This window comes from Cottoperca gobio, chromosome 6 (genome assembly GCF_900634415.1).
Source record: "Cottoperca gobio chromosome 6, fCotGob3.1, whole genome shotgun sequence".
NCBI lineage: Eukaryota > Metazoa > Chordata > Actinopteri > Perciformes > Bovichtidae > Cottoperca > Cottoperca gobio.
The window spans coordinates 16,790,364-16,812,217 of NC_041360.1; the positions used below are offsets into that span (position 1 = coordinate 16,790,364).

The 21,854-nt window shown below is 41.2% G+C and overlaps 1 protein-coding gene across 2 annotated transcripts in view; it reads left to right on the plus strand.

Moving 5' to 3' along the window:
- The first annotated feature begins 839 nt into the window (after positions 1-839).
- Positions 840-21,854, plus strand: part of otud7a (OTU deubiquitinase 7A) — a 35,587-nt gene continuing 14,572 nt past the window's right edge. The window contains exons 1-5 of one of the 2 annotated variants that reach the window (XM_029433703.1): positions 840-952; positions 14,883-15,012; positions 18,028-18,181; positions 20,687-20,872; positions 20,991-21,209. In XM_029433703.1, the coding sequence (XP_029289563.1) occupies positions 18,097-18,181; positions 20,687-20,872; positions 20,991-21,209 (490 nt within the window). In that variant the 5' untranslated portion in view covers positions 840-952; positions 14,883-15,012; positions 18,028-18,096. Of the gene's footprint in view, positions 953-12,432; positions 12,516-14,882; positions 15,013-18,027; positions 18,182-20,686; positions 20,873-20,990; positions 21,210-21,854 lie in introns of those variants that run through there. The other variant, XM_029433704.1, reaches the window with a different exon arrangement.

The window sequence follows — 21,854 nt, forward strand, 5'->3', positions numbered from 1 at the left end:
ATTACAGTGACTAGCCCTTACATCAAAATAATACATCATTTCACAAAACCTTGAAATTGAGTGTTCCGTTTTCAAAGCTTGACAAACACCTGACCAACCAAAATACCTGATAGACACAATTAACTGCTAGGTACTAAATGTCGATGGCTAGTCCTAACTACGATAACGTTAAATATAAGATTAGAAGTTTAAAACCGGATATTAGGTAGTTGGAGTCTGATTTCTATAAATACAAAATAAAATAGGTGTCCACAGGTTTGGCTACCCTTACATACATACACCACCGGTCACTCAACGGTAACATTAGAGATTTAGATACAGGTAATACTGTTATAGCTAGTTAAGATATGAATGTATATATTTATAGTAGTTTTCAGATTTAAAATTGTGTTTTAAAGGCTAAAGGGAAAACTTGAATCTTGAAACAAATAAGAAAACACAATTCATAGGCGACTTTTCTTGTTTTAAAGGCCACTTTTTTACTGACAGTATTGCTTGTCGAAAGAATATTGTGTAATTACTATTACATTAAATGATGTTACAGTGTCAACAGTCTTGCCGTTCATTGTAGTCCAAACCTCAGTGATACATTCATTTGTTTTATTTACAGTGTATTAATATAAAGTCTTACGCCACTGGAAGCCATATATGCCTTGGATTTTGGTTAAAAAGTCAAATTGAAGTGATTTGTTTTTGTTAAGACACAGCGGCCTCTCGCGGCGCCTTCCCGGATGTGTTGTCCGAAAGCGTGAGCCAAACGTCTTCACAGTCCGACGTCACGCGGCAGCGGCTGTCGGAGGAGGCGTGGCTTTGTTCTGCTGCAGCGGAGAAATATGACATGGGGATGAGCGAGAGAGAGGGAGAGAGTGAGACAGCCTGGTAGGAATTAACGTTTCGTCAGAGGTCTGGACTGAAAACCTTAGGATGGAGAGTAATGACTGAACACAGAACGGTAAGAGACAGACCTGTTTTCATTTTATTGTTTTCCACATACAGCGCGACAGGCTGATTCATGGCTCATTTGATAGTGAACACAATAGGCTACCACTGCAGACAGGTGCACCTGCCTTTATGCGAGTACGTGCTTCGATGCATTCAACTTCCGTGCAAATACCTTTTTATTTTAGGTCGAAGGCAAATGCATCGAGGCCACAAATCTCATCGACGGTTTGGGATGAGACGTTCAATTCTGTAAACATGGATGTGTTCTTCAATCTGTATGCTTAGTCACAGACCTTTGTGATGTAGGAACAGTAATATGTATATATATATATATATATATATATATATATATATATATATATATATATATATATATATATCTGATAGCTGAATATATGTTGTGATGTTGACTTATCCTAGATTTTGTTTTTGCTTTTTGAGGCTATAAAGCGTTGAAGCTATTGTTCTTTTTTCTTTACAGACATGGAATATTAATCATCATAGTGTATTTTGGGCCAGATGGCTTAAAATGTAGATGGTGATGGAATACATAACAGCTTTATGTTTCATATAGTAAATCACAGCTGTTTCACTGTTGGCTATCTGTTCATCTAAAAAAATAAAAATAAGAAATAAGAAACCTTACAATAACTGTAAAAACCTGGTTTAATTCTGGTGCCCATATATGTTTCTTGTATTGTTGGCCTGGCTTACAAAATCTACCAACTACGCCTGCCTGTAAAGATGGAGAGGCTACTAATTCATTGCTATTGTATTTTTAAAACCATATTCATGCCCCCCTTACAAAGACCTACATAATAAAACCTTTAATCTATCACTAATATCAGATTATATTTGAGCTGGGTACAATACTAGTGCAATGAACTCTGCCACCTGTTTTTTTTGGAAGATGATGATTTACATCAAATCAACTTGTTTGCTGTCTGACCATTACAACTTATTCTGCCACCTATCAACCCTGTCCGAATGGTTCACTGGGGCATACGAGACGGGCAGCTGACAGCAGTCGAGTCTGATTTGGAGACAGCTTGAATAGACGGAGAAGAGATACAAAGCAGGGCCCGTAGCTGCCAGGCCAAGCTAGGCCATGCCATGCCAGCTCCACGGAGGGCTTCAGTGCAGCAGGGCACTGGGGAGAGGGCACTTGGCACCTGATCATTTACCACAGTGAATTCTGTTCCTGTCACTGGCGTTTAGCAACAGAAAAGCAGAGTAGAGATGACGGTTGTTGTTGAACCCGGTTGGGCTTTCATGTCACTGTGGTAGTGCTGTTTTATCAAAGTGCTTCTCAACTGATACAAAATGACATTCCTTTGCAAACATCTGAGCTAGTGCCCACCACCTACTTCAAAAACCTACGATGAAAATGTTACACTCATAAGCTACCATGTACAATAAAAACACTGGTTGCAATATTAGCAACACTTCAAGTTGACATGTATATGGATTTTGCATCCGCAGCGATGTCGTGTTTTTCCACTGGTATAATTAGGCAGGAATCTAAAAGAACGATCAAAATAAATCATCTCGTGGACCCTGAAAATCAGCTGTAAAGGGGCTTAAATCTCCTGTTTCCTTTTTAAAAGAATTCCATGTGTCCATGCCTGATTCCGCCAAAAGTTTAGTCCTTCAGAGGACATGAAATGAGTCAAGTGCCCACGGTAATCATGGCCCAATCACTGCACGGCTTTGAAGTGGGCCCTGTTCTTCAGACTTCTCTACAGGTGGGGTAGCAATGTTAAGTGTTCTGTCTGCAGGCGGGGAGAGGTCAGCTAGAGGCCGTGGAGGCAGGTACAGGGGCTCCTGTCACACATCAAAATAGGGGAGGGTGGACCTTCCCAGAGACACTGCACTGTGGTCATACGTGAGTCCGTACTCTACACTGGCCTTGATGTTGGGCAGATACTTTTGGGAAAAAAATGGCCTCCAACTCATTCTCAAATGTGTTTGTGAATATTTGGCAATATGAAATATACTTCCAAATTAATTCGTAAGTTTTGTGCCATAAAGCTGTAATAAATCCTTACACCAGTGTTACCTTCCATGCTGTGGTAAAGGCTTCAACCACCGAAGTGTTGTAATAAGTTTACTGCAGAAACCCTCTCACCCTGATGTATGACCATTTTGTAAATAGTACTACTACTACTACTAGGTCGTCCTCAGACGGGCCCTCCATCGGTGCTTCCAGTCATCCCGATCCTCCATGCATCTGGCTAGCTCGCCAGTATTTTCTGCTCCCGCATCTTTCCTGAGTACATCCACGTATGTTATTGCGGGACGCCCTCGTGATCGGTGCCCGTGTGTTGGCTCCCACAGCACAAGTTTGCTGGCAGACAGCTCTTGGTGTCTCTGGCAGTGACCTGCCAGCCTCATTCTCCTGACCGCTGTTTTCTCGCCCACCCTTAGCACCCCCCCCATACAAGTGCGTGTTGGTGACATGCTCATCCTTGTTGATGCCAAGTCCCACACGCAGCATTCTCGTGTAGCACCCATCTAGGGATGTCTGCATGGTGGGCTTCAGGGTCCAGCATTCACTATTGTAAATAGTGACTCTACATTTGACAGTGTTTGCAGGACAGAGCTTGTGTTTTGTTTGTTTTTGGTGTCTGAATCGCTGAAGATGTACCGTGCATATCCTACATGGCTAGTTGCCGTAGTCTAATGGGACCTATAGGTTTCCTGAAAGGGGTGTTTGAATACCTGGACTTTAGACTGTTGTCATCTGTAAGTTACTGGAGCCAAATAAATCTTAAATTGAGCCACAATGAGGGAGTCTAGATGGGGCATAACCCTCTCTCACCCTTAATGCTGTTTTGTTTTGTTTTAAATTAACTGACTCTCATTTAAGAAAGTGACATTAGCAATTTAGGCATAATTTTCGTTCGAACAAAATGCATTTCAATATAGAATTTGGGAGGTTTTCCCATTAGTCAAATCATTAGTGTTCCTTAAACTAGCATCTAATAGTCAATAGAAATATTCTGTTTTGAGGGGCATTGGCTTCAGAATCATAATGGCTGCTGTTAAACACACGTCATTAAATGAAATGCTGTTTGTTAATTTAATTTAACTTATTATTATTATTATTATTAACTTACCAAATATCATGCTGCTTTAAGAAGATGATGCTTTACCATAGAGCTACATGATCTTTCACTAACGGTTTATTTCACTTTTTTGATTGCAATGCAATAGAAATGTTTATTATAGTATATATCACGATGTACTCCCCCTGAAGGCATCATAGAGCGTCTGTGATTATGACTATAAGGGTGTAACGGAGATAGTGAGTTAAGCGAGACAGACAACCCAAAGTTTGGTGTTTCGAGTTGAGTTGGCTTGTACACATGTTTACAGTTGCACACATTCTCTGAGATTCAACTGTCATCACCAACGAGAAGGTGTGATCAAGACTGAGAGAGTGACACCCTCAGACAGAAAGAGACCACAGGTTGTGTGTTTATGTGTGACAGGCAGAGCTTTTCCTCAGTTATCCCAATGTGACACAGACAGCAACAGGAGTTGGATGTTATGTTTTGCCAAGCAGATATCCTCTGTGACAGACATGGCTTGTTTTTGCTTGCATGTACGTGTGTCTGCTCCTCCTGCACCTAATTGCATTTGTGTTGCTTCACTTGTCTGGTGCTGAGTCTGGGAGCAAGCAGGCTGGCTGCTGGAGACGTCTGCCATTGTAACATTCTCCCCATAAGGCCCAGTGGGCACGGCCATCCCCTGTCCTGCCTCAAATCAGCAAGGGAGCAGTTTCTAAATCAAACAGAACACTGTTGCACAGGATACCCTTGGTGACTGGATTTAGATTCATGCAGGCCCACAGCGTAGGTCATTTTCATCCATTCAGAAAAAGAGGTCAGGCCTCTCTGCAAAACCCAGCTGCATGTGTTGGAAACTCGGTGTATCTCCATTTTGTCTCACAGTTTATTTCCGTTGAAGGAGATATTAAAAGGGAAATGCAGGTTAGACGCCACCCTGAGAAAAGAGGAGCAGTAGCGGTGTTGTTCAGCTTGCTTTCTACGTCATTCAATTTCTTAAGTAGAGAAAATAAATGCTCTGCCCTCTCTTTCATCTTTCCTCCATAAGATACAGCACATCTCATCAAATGTTTAACAAAACCCATTCATGGAACATTTGGGAGTAAATTTGCCCTTTTCCAGCTTTCGTAATATTACTCTCATCTCCGTTTGTCTTCTTTCTGGTGAGAGGATGAAGAAGAGATCTGAGATGACTCAAGAGGGTCGAGATCTATATTTTGGAACAACCCTTTGTTAACAGTCATACAGTTGCACATACTGTAAATACATCAGGAGTTGCAGAGCTGCTCTGATTATACACACACACACACACACACACACACACACACACACACACACACACACACACACACACACACACACACACACACATACCTACATACTTTCTGAAATGTGGGGTCTGGACCCTGTGTGAGGTCATTTGACATATAGATTGGGTTGACTGATATAAGAATAAATCATCATTCACAATGTATTTGCATATGTCTTTTGGACACAGAATGCACAGGTAAGCCATGCTCAGCTTGACAACTCTTCAACTGCTGTGGTCATTAACATTTTGGTACCTTAGCGTAAGATTTATGTTCTGGTTAATTTAGCGACGACTTGTATCAGTAGTATGGTTTAGTACTACAGGTCCCAGAATTCAGGGGGCAGCAAACTATCACATCGAGTGCCTAGAAAATAAACAAAATGATATGAAAATGAAATAAGATGCTGACACAGATTATAGTTGCACATCTGAAATGATAAAATGGTCAATATTTTAAAAAGTGGCATATTATGTACACATTTGTTTTGGCTAGCTCATAAAACTAACCATCTCTGTTAGTTCTAAAACTAGTGAAAACTCTTTAAACTATAAAAGGGAAACATGATTTTGTTTTGCATCATCAGTCACTACAACATAATAAATGTCAGTTACTGATACTCTATCCCCCAATGCACCCACGCCCCCTTAATGCCCTCTCTGTGGGTGCACTTGAGGTCAGTTTGGAGAACAACCATCATACAAAGTTACTTAGTGCAAGACTTGACTTGTGCTCTAGTCAAGTTTTCTCGACAGGCGTGGGTGTCAGATAAAATTGGCTGTTACAGTTAGCATCAGTTCCTTCTGGATAGCTAATCGTTGTTCCTTCAGCCAAACTGACCACAGTAAAGTGCCGGAAGCACTTTGGGCCCTGCGGTTGAATTCAGGGTCACATGAAGCTTCCTTCAACCGGTTTACAAATGTCCAACCACAAAAGTAAGAAGTGCATTCAGTCCTTTTCGTCTGCTTGGTAAACATTAATATTGTAGCATAGTGCTCATTGTTCTGATTCCAGTGTCTCTGTTTGAGCAACATTTTCTTTAATTTACTGGCTACATTGAAACACTTAAAAATTCTTAGCTTCAGAGCATTTTTCAATTACCTTTTGACGAGAATACTCTGGGCATGGTTAGATTTACATGTGTTGTAGTTCAGTTTCTATATTTTCCCCTGTGTCAGCGACAAATGCTATTTTTCCATCAAAGAGGAATGAGTTGATTCCAAATTCAGAAATTATTGTTGCTATCAAATGTTGCAACTAAAGCTACTTTTACGTATATATTGTGCTGTATTCAGCAAGAAAGGTGTCTAACCTTTTGTCTAAATCTGTGCAACTGTGCATGTCTTTGAGACCCAGTGGCAGTGTCATAAGGCCAATGAACTGGAGAAACCAATTCAATGAATGTTGTAATTATTTCCTTAGGCATTCCTTTTTTGAGAAAATGCAAATAGATGTTTCCCTTTAGCCAGTAAACATGCATTTCTCATGCATTGACACTGCGTTAGGGACTCCTCGGCTCTGATTGGATATGCAAGGTATTTGGAATTTTGCAAATGCCATTAGGAGAACTGGGACGAGGCAGAGGAATGTGATTGTTCATGCACTATTGTCAGGATATAGTGACAGTTTGAGCAAGTATGACAAAAAGTTACTTTTATAAGTTACCAACTGTAACTTCGAGTGACTGCACAGACCTATAAATTGAACCTCATGTGTTGGTATCTTTAAGACTTACAAAAGTGGTGAAAGATCACCACAACATTCTTGTGGTATAGCGAGGCATTTATATTTATTCAGAAACATTTATGGGTTTTCATGTATCTTTCTTCGGATACTATATTAGAACAAGGTTATGTGATATTGACCTCTCCACCTACTTGCGTGTACCCACGCACAGTCAACCCAACACTGTACAAAACAGGTATTGTTAGATGTAGAGCTTGAGAAATAACAGGTGTCATACGGTAACAATCTCTTCTAGCATTTTCTATCTTATTGGATCTGTGGAGATAATGAAATTCTTGTATGTGGGGGTCATTGTAGGGCGTTGTAGCCACCCTATGATTAAAGAAGAGTTTCAGCTGAATACAATTATGTCCTTGAATCTCTGTTCATATAAGATGCTTGTTTAAAAAAAGCTACCACTGTAAGTGATCTAGCCAGCCTGACACTGTACTCTGCTGTAAATGCTGTTTTACTGTTTTTTTCCATGGTACAAAAATGAACTAATCAGGTTGACAAGAGAACATTAAGTACTGTATAGCTTTGCTTTGCTTAGCTGTGTGTGTGTGTGTGTGTGTGTGTGTGTGTGTGTGTGTGTGTGTGTGTGTGTGTGTGTGTGTGTGTTACATTTCTGAAATAGAACATGTGGTTTCAGAGGAGACATCATTATAGCCTGCTGTACACCTCCTTTGGGCTTAGATGTAACAAAAAAAACATACATGTTCAGTAACGGCACACACCTAATTATCACTGACCTGCAGGTGATGACAAAAAAATCGTCAATCTACTATATTCACAGATATCTTAAAGAGTCGTGTCGTCGTCGTCGTCGTCGTCCCCCCAGCACAAACTCAAATAGGAAACACCAGCTGGCTCCAGCTAGTTGGTCTGTTTGTCTCACGTGGGATTAGAAGGTAAGTATTCAGATAGCAAGCAGTTCTTCATGTCTCCTATGTCCCAGTTCTTCATGTCTCAATGTCCTAGCTTCCATGTTTGAAACCCCCCTTTTCATCCATGTCATTAATACACCTGACAATGGCAAATTCAAGTGTGTGGTTTATATCCAAAGCATGTCTTTTCTCTTTCTCTGGCATCTTCAAATCAACAGAAAGGCAGAAACATTTTTCTTTTAAGGCTTTGGTCTTTAGTCACAGCTGTCAGCTTGTGGCATTCTGTCAAAAAGGGCCCAGTCGGGAAAAGAAGTATTGGCCGCTGTGGTAGGGAGGCTGAAGGGACTGACATTTTAAGGGGTTACGATCTGCTTCTGTGCCCCTCAGCAACCAGCTCTTTGTTTGGGTGCACGATGCACACACAGCTGAGCTGCAGCTCTGTTAGAACTGAAGGTTTGACTCGACTGTAAGGTCAGACGGAATATTTATCAGTTGCTTTGTTACATGGATTTATTGCTTGTATTGTAAATACTGAACGTTACTTTTAGGGAATTTGATGTGCATCCTGTCGTTGATAAAGCTGTAATATATATATATATATATATATATATATATATATATATATATATATATATATATATATCATTTTGATTGCAAAATCATAACCTGAGCTTCTTTTCTAAAATCTGAAAGGTTTCCTAGAGATGCTCCTGGCTCTCAGGTATTTATACAGTGCAGTGTTCATGCTGTCCTCTGCAGCATTAATTGAAATGTACCTCAAATATTAATGCGATGATGCATTGAGTGCAAATTGACAACAACTCTCCCCTCCATGCATATGCTGTGCTGGCAGTGTGCAGCGCAGCAATGAGATGCAAAGTGACATTATTGCTTCCAGCAGCATCTTTCTCACAGCATGCCAGTGGCTGCTGCACAGACGTCTGGCTTTTCTTTAAGTTTAGAGAAGGATTAAGAAAGAAAGTTTTTGTGCACGGCTTGATTACAGAGTATGTCTAGAGGTCAAGACTTTGGAGTGTAACACTCTCTTTCTGCCTCGTGTCAAGGGGTGGTTAGTGTTTGCCTGACATGCAACCGAGTCTGTCCCCACCTCCTCGTTTTTGTTGTTGCTGTTGGTCTCTGTATCTTCTTGCCACTGGAAGCGGGCGCTCAGTAGTTGATTTCTCATAGTGTCAGGGTGCTCTGAGGTCACAGCAAATAAACGCCATCTGTGGAACCTGAAACAAAGGGAAGTCCCACTAGTGAATAGAGCATAACGGAGAGATAAGGAAGGACTCGGCACAGGTGGTGACTGGAAAGAAAGACAGACGTTGGTGGAGCTCTCAAAAATCAAAATGGCTTACCTTGATGAGCCGGGGCAGGGTGAAGAGCCCTTGCATGAATATGTCGTCGCAGGCACTGATTGAAACACGTCATACATTCCACAGGCCCGCCTATTATATCGTCGCATAAGCTTGTACACGCACATGCTCGCTTTCCCTGAGTACTCGGGAGGCACATACACAATCACCAAAAGTACAAGCTTGCCTTTGTGGCTGCAGGAGGAGGAAGAGGAGGAGGAGGAAGAGAAGGAGGGACAGAGATTGAGGCTGACTGACTGATATGAAGGTTGAATAGCAAGCGGTGCTTCCAGTCTGCTTCCATTGAAATTCTCTGATTGAATGTTGTGCTCTCAAGCAAGGACTTTGAAATATTGGAAGTGCTTAGTTTGTAGTTTGGTGAGACATTATAATATCCCATTACATGAATTTTCCATGCCTCTTGAGTGTGTTGTGTTATGAAGCACGCTAATGGATTGTGTTGATTGTTCAGTACTGATGCAAGGTGGAAATGATCTGTTTCCCTGGAATCTTTGCTCAATTGTTTCTCTAACATACAATTACCCCAAGTCTGATGTAACAGTGTTTTACATTGCTGTATTTCTGCCTCCATTCATTGAGTGACATCAATAATAGCTGTGCAACAACGCTGTTTGAAACGGTCTAGTTTTAGTGTTTCCATCTCTTAAGTATTCAGATAGCAAATAGCAATTGTTTTTTCTCCGACCATAACTAAGAGGGTGACTTGACATTTTTGCTGCGCACAGGCATGTGAAACAAGTACAGGATAAGAATGAATGCCATCTTTTATGAGGTGCCTTCTGTGTTTTGGCAGCCCTTTGTGGTAGCATTTGCTCCGTTGGCTTTGAGATTGGTAAACACACCAAGGGCACAATGGGTAGCGAACATGCAACGTGTTTTTGCACATTTGCGTACTCATGCACTCCAGAGACGGGGATCATAGGGTGTTTATCTATAAATGTTGAACACAGCCGTTTGAGCCTGTCGGTGCTTGGCCCTTCTAACTGCAGCACAGCTCACAGACGCTGGTGACGGAGCCACAGTTGGCCCAACAGAGCCGTGTGTCCGAGCCAGAACGTAAGATTGTGTTCTCTGCCCAAAGAATCCAAAATATTCTGTCCAGCAGAGGAGGGATCAGTCGCACTTGAGGTTTGAGTAACTTAATTTGTGTTTAACCAACAAGCCCACATCTTATTTCCGACCCTTGCTGAACAGATCTCTGGACACTTTTTTGTAGATCGTCTCAGGTGTCAGGTTTCAAAGGTCCTTTTGCCTCTCTGGACTAGCGCCATCTACTATACTCGAAAGCTGTGGAGCGAGCTCGTCCTCTACAAGACGGATGCAGTCAGATCAAGTCTCATTCATAAATGTGCTTTGATAATGTTCCTTTTTTCTCTCGAACACCTTCTTTGGTAATTTTTATTTACAACTACAAGCTGACAAATATTCAGTTTAGTATGAAGCCTTTATTAGAGATGGCATCTGTAATTCTTTATTTTTTTTTAGGATAGGCCTACAATCAGCAATCAGCAGGGAAAATATTACATCTGGTAATCAAAGTTTGATGTATTCAAGATCAACACATTTCTTGCGGGCTATAATATGCCAGAGTTCATTTTCGTGGTCGGCTGATTGAGTAACCACAGTAACAACAGACTGTGATTATTTACAAAACAATGTGTTGATCAATTCTAGATTGTTTCCTATTTTTCTCCAGCTAACGCTGCACTATAACCATCATTACATTTTATAATTTAGTGCCTTTTACAATGAGGGCTGTAAGTTATTTACAGTACTTTACGTACACTTCATTTTTCCCAAGGGGTACATTTGTCTTCATTAATTTCTAATTTAAATGAAAAGGCACTTCAGCAGCTAATTCTAAATATTGGCTGGTGTAAAGACAGAGACTCCACACTGAAAGAAGATATTAACACCCCAACACTTAAACACTAATCAGCTTACATTGATGAAATATCTTTCATTACTAGCCCACACAATGTGCCTCCAAGTTATCTCTACAGGTACAGTGTTTATTTTGTTTGACATATATTTATGACTGGTAAGTTTTGTCTTGTGATACCAGTCAGAAGCTTATTTCTAGACATTGTGGACCATGTCGGAATCAGCGTAAAAAAGAGAGAGAGATACCAGATAAAGACATTTCTCCATTGACAGTAGCCTCAATCGACCAGAGCAGTGAATAAAATATTGTGAGGCATTCTCTATGCACACTGTATTTATGTTTTTTTGGGGGGGGATTGTGGAAAGCATTCAGTGAAATTGAGGAAAATCATTCTTATAATTCTTCTAAGCAGACTAGGTTCATGGAAACAAAAACATAAATGATAAGGCTCCTGGAATGCATTGAACATAAATGAATGATACCTAACAGTGTGTACAGGCTGGATGTTTCCTTGACAGCGTCAGTATTTCATGCTGTAGCATACAGTTCACTTGGTGCACTAAAGTGTACTCTGACATCCGCATAAACTCCCATTTGCAAAATATAATGGCTGCAAAATAGAAGCTGCCTTTAAAAAAAAGAATAATTACAAATGCATTCACTGATGTTAACATTAGTGTGCATGTGGATTTGCTGCTGGACCATATTCCGGTTACAGAGGAGATGCAGTGTAAAGAGAAGAGAATAAGTGTTTGTACAGTATGTTCACCTCCCACCTGCTGTGTATCTGCCTTGCATGTGGGCGATTATGGCTCACTATGGAGATAATTATCTCAGCTATAACTCATCCTATTACTGTAAAATGACTATGTATGAACATGTGCATCGTGGAAAAATAGCCTGTTGCACATTTGCACGTAACGGTGGAAAATAAATCTGTATTAATAAATACGCTTGTGACGATGGATGCATCATTTGTTCCTGTCGAGTAAAAGCTCCAACTTTTCATTGTTGAGTTTTTGTGGTTCCACTCAAAGTCTTTTCACACTTTTTAGTCATCCAACATGTTTTACTGGTGGTTTCATGTATCGAAGCTTCAAATAGTGTTTTTGAATCAGGAAGTAGTGGGTGGGGAGCTAATGTACAGCATTAGCATAGTGTAGGGTGGTTTTGAATTGAATTATTCTTGAGGCAGAGTCGAAACCAGCCGTAGTTGTAAGCTTGTTTGTTCATTTATTGTTCCACAAGTTCACAAGAGATCTCTGAGAAAAAGTGGAATTAGATTTTAACAACCTGCAGTTGAAGAATTCACACATGTAAGTTTATTGTCTTGTGGTGTTATGTGTACTTAAAAAGCTTGATTGACAGTTTCTAATGATTGATGGCAATGCTCGTTACCCAAACACAAGAAACAGATAGTACAATTTGAAATGTCACTTAATAAAAAAAAAAGCAGATTGTCTTTCGGCCCTTGAATTATAAAAATCAGCAACGTAAGGCTCTCAGCGGGGTACGTACAACAGCTCCCGGGGGGCTCATTTATAACACTGGGTTCTGCTTTTGTGCTTGCATCAAAATGATGGCTGTTATTTATGAAAAAAAACATTTTTTGGAGCTTGCATGTATTAAGTAGGTTTTTGATTTATGTTATGTCGATGCTGAAAGCTCGAGAAATTGAGCGTGCGTGCGTGCGGTTTCAAGGCCACACAACGTCTCCCCCCCCCCCCCCGGGTCTAAAACTTAAGTGTTTGTGTTCAGACCACAAGATCAAAGATACTGCCTGAAGTGAACATCGTGTGTTCATCTCTGACCCACATATCCGTGCACACACTCTGACTAATTACCAGTTGTGGAAACACAGTCTTGTAATTGAGAAGCAATTTCAAGTGCCTTTTGATAAACTCTAAAATCTGTTATTCTCCTTTCGCTTAAAGACTTTTGAAGTAAAGTATTTGCTCTCAAGTACTTGGTAATGAAATAATTCAGAATTAGAAGAAGTATTCAGACCATTTAGAAATAACACATTATAAAAATACTTCATTAAGTAATATTTGTTTTAGTTTACAGACGTATTGGCAATATTTGAATTAGCAAAAAATAAAATTGCAAATGTTTCTACAATAGCCCGTGTCAGTTATAAATGATTATATCATTGAATAGTTTAATCTATAACAATGTTACGTATTTTCAAAGCGTAAAACAGTGTTTTGAATAACTACAGTTGTTAGAAAAATGTAGTGGTCTAAAAGTATAAAGTAGCATAAAATGTAAAGTACTTAAGGATTGTAATTGAGTACAGTACCTGGGTAGATGTACTTAGTTAGCCTACTTCTTCTCTTGCTACAGAGAAGTCAACAGTATTGTTGTTGTGACACAATGAGGAGAATTGTAGTTTATTCAGGGACGGCAATTAATTAGCCATTAATTGTAAAGTTAATTGTTAATTGTTCAGGTCAAACAGTATCATCAATCATTCCATGACTTTCTAATTATACTCCATATAACTCATGGTTATGAGTCAGCGTCCATTGTTTTCAAGTTAACACTAATATTTGCACGATTTGCTCTCAGTTTTAAGTGTGGACCTTGCTCCGATGTCAAAGTTAACGCATTGTGCTGTGGTTAAAGTTGCTGTGATAGATTGCACAAATAAACAGAGGACACATACAGTATATGAACATTTTTACTGTTCGTGTGAATTATGCATGACACTGAAGGATATTTCAGTCCCACTTAGGAAGGCTTTGACGCTAACCCTTCAGCACTTGCCAGTGTTCTGCTGAAAGGGTGGAGAGAGGCGTCAGCCGGTGTGATCCACCAGGACAGTGGCAGAATAAGTTTCCACTGTTGCTCCGTGTGGCTGCTCTCACACTTTTCTCTAACTGTTTCCATGCAAGTTTGTCGCCACACACTAATAATCTCAATATCTCTGCCCGCTGTATCACGCAGGATCATCTTGAAACGCAACAACAACAACGGTGACCTTCTCCGTCTTTACCGGCATCAGCATAATTGCGTTTTGTGACGTAAAAGCAAGATTGCGAGGCTAGCGTTGCACTTTCTTTACCACGTCGGTATCACATAAGCACCTGCATCTTAGTGTGAGAAGCTAAAAAATATGATTACGCCTTCAGAAGGTGGAGTCTTTTAAGTGCTGCGCCTACCACAAAATTCTGGCTGTTTGAGCTGTTTAAGAGAAGGTTTATGAAGAAGATATGAATCAGCTTTATAGCAATCCTACAGCAGCTGACAGGTGTAGTGTAACATATCACAAGGCAGATTAAAAGTTCTAAAAGTCTTTAAGCATGACACCAAGTGATACCATTTCACATTTTCTAGTAAAAAAGGAATTAAAAATGAGTCTTTAATTTTCAATCAATAATTTAATATTGGTTGTTTAAAAGCATTAGTCTCTGTCAGTGTGATGGGAAGTCAGTAGACCAAGGGGTTTCTAAATGACACATGATGAAAGTTATGGCTTGAGGCGTAATTTTGGATTTGCATATTAACACTGACGCAGTCACAGGTGTGTGTCTGTCGGGTGTTTTACAGCAGCTTCAAATTGAACTCAGTCAATCAGAACTAAGGGCCATAACTTTCTGTTTCACGGTGATAACTTTCAATGTGTGTGCGTGTGTGTGTGTGTGTGTGTGTGTGTGTGTGTGTGTGTGTGTGTGTTTCAGGGTTCTCTGCATCCCCGCTGTCTTCCTCTCCTCTACTGCCTCTGAAGCCATGGACTAGAGTTGCGTCTGGTCCTGACAGTCCCGCGGTCATCAGATGGCTTCTCAACAACCCTCAGCAAAAATACAGAAAGTATGCGCCATAACTAACAGAAGGAAGTCGCCTCGCAGTCACACACCTTGTTGTCACTGACAGCTGTCATTAAAAGGGATAAGGCTGGAAGTATTCTATATTTATTATATAACAACAAAACCAACAATGAATTGATCCTTTTATCAAGTGTTGCTTGTGTAGGCAAAGGCTTATTTGTAACTGTGGGCAAATAAACCACACTGCTGCAACATGTTCCTTCATTATGATGGAACAGGCACCGCAGTCTATTTTCAGTCAATCCCACATTGTCCTGCTCATTACTCAGATCTTTCACTGACGTAAATGTAGCGATTCAAACGTGCCAAATACTCCATCACAGTCTTACATTCAAAGTGTTATATCTTAAAGTACAAAAGTATTATCTTATCAAAAGTATTTGTTATGCCTCAGTTATATATATATATATATATATATATATATATATATTAGTATATTGTTGGATTATTGTTACTGATGCATTAACATTGGAAAAGCATTTTACTTGCATAATGTAGTTTGTCAAGCTGGAGTTAATTTGTGCTTCTGGTTTGTCTAATTTGTCACAATGTGTCATATTTCATAAGCATGTTTTGAATATAAAGTATTAATCATCTATGTATCTAGTAATTATAGCAGCACAAATAAATGTAGTGCATTTACAGTACAATCTTCTCTCTACAATGCAGTGGAGCAAAACTAAAGTACAAATACTTATGTGCAGTAAGATAGTACAGAGTTAATGTACGCAGTAACATTCACCACTGCTCCTGTTGCCATAAATATTCACTAATACACCACATGTGTATTAATCCACCTTTAGAAGATCCTTAATTACTTCTGTTGGAGTAACATTTGTGGAAAACTACATTTCCCTGCTGTTCTGACTTTTTGAATAAGAGCAGCTGACATTGCAGGGGAGTTGGAACGTTTTACTAGATAGACTGACACATTGTGGTTCTGGTCTTTCTGTGGGATTTGTTAAAAGATATAGACAAACGTCAGCCTTGTCCTTTTTAAAGGAGATATTTTTCCAGTTCACTGTACTGCTGTAATACCTGCATATTTCTTTTAGAAGCCTGTGACACATCATGCTTGTGACAAATATGCAAACTGTCATTATGATTAAGGGGAATCTGGAAAGTCCAAGCCTTTATGTCAGATAGAAAATCATCCATTAGGGTGTTTCTGAGTCATAACTACCTCCCGCAGGGAAAGCGATCTGAATAGGTTTCTTCTTAAGCGAAAAGATGAGGTCTTGACATTAATATTCAGCTATTTCTGTTTCTCTCTCCTCAGCGCTAGACTCAAGGTTTTTAGCCTTGCAAAGCATCACTGTGATTCTAACTTGATGGGCAGCCTATTATTCTGTACCGAGTTAAGTGTCTACCTCTAGAAAGTGTAATTATGCGCACATATGTTGTGTCGTTGGTCCTCAGAGGACGCAGGTATCCCACTGACTGACTCGCAAGCCTTTTACATTTCCTGTAAGAGACGTCCTACGACGATACATTTTGGGTCACCTTTGATCTGATAACGTAATATGCGTCACCCATAATCTCATGATCACTGATCATGAGATTGACCTGCTCCAGCTGACCACCCTGTGTTTCCTGTGGTGTACATGTGCTTCGATTCTCACAGTACAATAATGCACATGCAACACAATGCAAATGGCTGACAGTAACTAGGTCAGCTTAAGTGCAGCTTAATAATGCATATGATAAAGACTAAAGTTGCTGGGTCTTGAACAAAGATATTTCTCTCTCTGATGCCAACAATCAAGCAGTGCTCAGATGTCTTTTTTGTCGCAGGTTTTTAATTTTCATGCGATGATGATACTGTCTGGGAGGACATTTCTGAGATTACTCTGTTATGGTCAGTTAAAGATATGCAATAACATTACTCATGAATTACAGCAGGAAAACAACAGAATTTGTTTTGCATCAGCTCTATTTCCATATCAGAGTGTCACAACACTGAGCCAAAACCTGATGGACGCTCATGTCATGTGGCACACTGAGAGTTGGAGCCTTGGCTTGGTGCTCAGAGGCGTGGGCAGAGTATCTGAAAGTCTCCAGCATGCTCTCACTCCTCTTTAGGTCAAAGCCACAGACCTGAGCAGCCTCCAAGCCTCCGGTCCGCGTGCACAGAGGCCCGAGGTCAGAGCTGCAAACCTGTGGGTGTTTGTGTCTTCACTGACAATGCTCTGAACTGCGTTTCTCCGTCACCCACACGGCCTCGAGTGGAACAAAAGTTATGCATGGGCTCATTCATTCCATGGGCCGAGGGAGTGAACACTTGTGCATCTTAGAAGTGTTGTTCATGACCTAACAAGCCAACGCTTGTTGATCATTAGAGTCGTGATGCTAACATGTTTCCTGGATAGGATCATACTAAATAACATCACACTAAATTGCCTCACCATCAGTCGCTAGGCTTTCCTTCCTTGCTGTCCGTGTACTGATTGTGTTTTAAGATTCTGGATCATACCCAGAAACCCGTGGTTGACACTCTGTGGCAGGAAGAGTGTTGTTATGATCATGGGCAGTGGAAAACGGAAATGGAAATTGAGTAATTTGATTCCTCTTTTTAATGGTCACACACATGTACACAGCACAGCACAGCACACACAGTGAAATGGTGACTCAGCATGTAACCCATCCTAGTATTGGGAGCAGTAGGCCAAAGGCTTTTAGGGGTAGGCAGGTGTGTCCTGGATATGACTCTGGCTGTGTTGTTGATATTACATCTGTGCTGCTGGATATTATGTTATGACTGTTAGCAAGAGCTGGGAGGAGCACTGGGAGTGGAGTGCTGTTCACAGTACTATGAACTATCAGCTCTATGAAAAATGACGCATCAGTACAAGTAGACAGAGACTGCTGGCTGGGATAAGAACTAGAGAGCGGGGCAACCTAGTAGCTATTTTCTCAGGGGTTAGTGAGTGAGGGGTTTTATTTTTTAAAGTGTGGCTAGAAATGGATTTACTGTAAAAAAAATGGTGTGTTTTTCCAGATGAGAACGTGAAGGCTGGCGTCCACCAAGGCCACCGCTGCACCTTGGGCAGCGCACACGCATGATCACATGACTCTGGACATGGACGCGGTCCTGTCAGACTTTGTTCGGTCCACGGGGGCAGAACCGGGTCTGGCAAGAGACCTGCTGGAAGGTAAGAGACCAACACTGTCACGCACCTCTGAGATTAGACTCATTTTGCAGGAATTTGTGTTTCGATCGGCTGCTACCTGTTGTGCTGCGGTTGCACTCAAGCGAGCAGAGGAGAGGGAACAACAGAAGAGGATAGGAAATGAGGGGAAAGGAAACAAAGGAGTGGAGGAAAGGAGCGGGGCCTGCAACAGTGAGCCAGCTCGCTGATTTAGAGGCCAGTTTGACGGTTTTACGAGTGCACTCCCCAGGGATAGCTTTGTACCCATTCAATGGAACTCATTGAGGAGCAGAGTGCTACTGGCACTTGTTCAGCTTACATACAGGTCCACTTTGGCGAGGAAGAGAAAAACAGGGGAGCAAAAGTGCACACGGCAACAGAAAGCTGGTTGATGGTCAGTTGAATTGGCTGCGATATCTACAGACAGTAAAAGTGATGTTTGTGTTTTCAGTCTCAGACAATTTCACATTGCATTCCAGCAAACGGCAGTAAAGAAATGCTGAGCTCTCAATGCAGATACACTTTTGTCTACTTCACAGGAATAAAAGCATGCTCCACACAAATTATACTTCCATTAGGGGATGAAATCCTTGTGTGTCCTGGAAATGTTTTTTTGTCTCTACGTGTGTATTATTCAACTGGCATCTAGCCCGATAAAAGAATTAAAGTGTTGGGTGTCTGTCTCTCCCTCCCCCTCAGTCGTTTTTTCTTCTTCCTGATTCTGCTTTGGCACTAAGCCACAGGGACAACCTTGTGACACTAACAGACACCAAACAAGACACTGCACTCAGACAAGACAGACGTGGGCCTGGATGTCCTATTTCAGTATCATGCATCATGCCTGCTGCTTCTTTCTGGTGTTAGCTTAGCTTTCCAGACCTGCATCAATCAGCTGCACCGTGACCCTCTGCTCTGTGTCAGGAGACATGTGACAGCGGCACATGTGGTGCTTCCCTCTACAGGCTGCTTTATGTACTAAATCATTAGCTTTGACCTTTGGGGTCACCTTTATTGAGAACCAGGACACTTTCTGAGTTCTGGGTGAGAATTTAACATTTTCAGAATAGGAACAAAGGTTAATAACCTCATTTTAATGATTTTATGAGAAATCAGTTATTTTGTAAAGCTTGCTCATAAATTCTACTGTCCCTGGAAAATCCTCCTATGCACCTGGTTTTAATTCAAAGTTCTTTAATGAGAAAGAAGTTCTGTGTTTCTAATAAATGGGGGCAATGCATGTTCATTGTTCTTACTGCAGATTAATTTAGGTCTGTTCCTTTTGCTGACGACAGCCATTACAAATGAAGGAGGTGAAACAATGCCTCCCATGCCACGGTAATAGTAGGCTAATGTAGAAGCATTTAAAGACCATGCATTAGGTGCTGAGTGCTTTGTTGTTGGACCTTAAGTTGTATTCCTGGATCTGTGCAGCTCAATAAAGTAGAACCATTTTGCATTGATCGGCGTGAGAGACAGTGATTAGTGGTGCCAGGTTTCATGTTCAGACTGCTGAGAATGATCATGTCTGGAAGTCAGGAAGAGGAAAACCTCCTCCAGGTCTCTTACACAGGGAGTCCATTAATGGACCCTGTCTCCCAAACATGCTCAGATTACATGCAGGCACCCTCTGAAGGTTTGCAGTTGTAGGAGCTGATGTGAGTTTTATAAAGACTGTTTGGCAGATAGTACCTGTGGCATTATGGTACCATGGCGATGGCACACTGAGTTATAATAAGACGGAAGCTCAACTTTTGTCTCCTAAACCTGGAAGGGATCTCTGATAGAGAGACAGCACCTAGAGGAGTGTGTGTGTGTGTGTGTGTGTGTGTGTGTGTGTGTGTGTGTGTGTGTGTGTGTGTGTGTGTGTGTGTGTGTGTGTGCATGCGTGTGTGTGCATGTGTGTGTGTGCATGTGTGTTCATGGCGTGGATGTGTGTGTGGGTCCCTCCTGCACATCAGGATATTGCTGTCACTCTGTTAAAGAATCTGTCTCCCTTCACTATCTTTAATGATGTGGCACCACCCAACCTTAACCTCAAGTCATTCGCCTTATGCTGCAGCAGTTTGTCAGACAAAAATGTGTGCCACTGTCTCCATAAGATCTATATATTACATTATTGTTGGGGCTCAGTATTTACCATTTTTAAAGGGCTGAAAATGTATCAGCATTTATTTCGATTATTTCAAAAATCAGTAGATGCAAAGATCTGTTGCATTTTACTTTTCGCTTTTTGCTATTGGTAGCGTATTACTTTCACCATGAGATAACCCTGTATACTGTAAACTGCAGTATACAGTGTCCTGTTGCACCAGAAAAACAACAACAGTTTCATGCGTGGGAATGTAATATTTGATGAACCACTTTAATTGTTCAGAAATTCAGGATATTTTTGACAGAAAATCAGAAAAAAAGACAAAACCCTTCAATCATACACTATGAGCAACATTTATCCTTAATATTCGTAATCGGTGTGCAATCAAACCAGACCTTTCGTTTGTTCCCCCGCAGGTAAAAATTGGGACCTCAGTGCTGCTCTAAATGATTACGAGGAGCTCAGGCAGGTCCACACTGCCAACCTGCCGCAGGTCTTCAACGAGGGCCGCTACTACAAGCAGCCAGAGACGCGTGACACGCCCACCCATGTCAGCAAGATCGACAGGCCGAGTGCACAGAAGCAGGAGGACAATGCACAAGGTACGAGGGCCGCCTCAACACCATGTTGCCGCCGCCAGTGACCTCACCAGTTTTGTCTTTCATCACTTGCTTCCCACTCATCAATCCCAGTCAATTCTCACTTCTTCTCCAATCCTAGAGAAGCGTCTGTCCCGCGGGATCTCCCACGCCAGCTCTGCTATCGTCTCGCTGGCGCGGCTGCAGGTGGCCAATGACTGTACCAACGAGCAGTTCCCTCTTGAGATGCCCATCTACACATTCCAGCTACCAGACCTCAGCGTGTACAGCGAGGATTTCAGGAGCTTCATAGAGAGAGACCTGATCGAGCAGTCCACCATGATGGCTCTGGAGCAGGCCGGTGAGCACTACAGGACATAATATAGTATAACACATTCTGTTCACGGTGCTTCTACTACTCCTGATATGAGATACGTAATACAATCATGCGCATTTCAGTGTACTCTTTATTTCGATAACACTGAAATACAGGAGGCCCACAAAGCAGTAGCAGCGAGAAATGTCAGTGAAAGACAGTAATGTAGACAGAGGCGAGGAGGGTGAGACTGAGAGTGGAGAGAAGCAGCGTCTTCTGGAAGCAAGACGACAACAACTCATTCAAAGTATAGACGATCCCACAGGATTCATCTCCCAGATGAAGCTTTGAACTAACAGAGAGAAACTAGTTAGTGAAGTTTCAAATCTTCCTGCAGAGTTTCCCACACAGAGACCGCAGAGATCGTAAAGCCTCTCTTACTTAATTCTGTTCAAAATCTGGCAACAGTCAGCCGAACACTAAACAATGAAATATATTGACCTTCATATTTGTGTATTTCATAAACACATATATAAGAGAATATATGCCTTTATAGTATTATGAATTCATTGACTTAACCAACCAGAAGATGGTTTCTGATCTTAAGTGATAAGTGAAGGAATTATTTTTTAGTAATGTCATACATTTAATCCAAATTATATGCATCACAAATCTTCCTATAAAAGATGT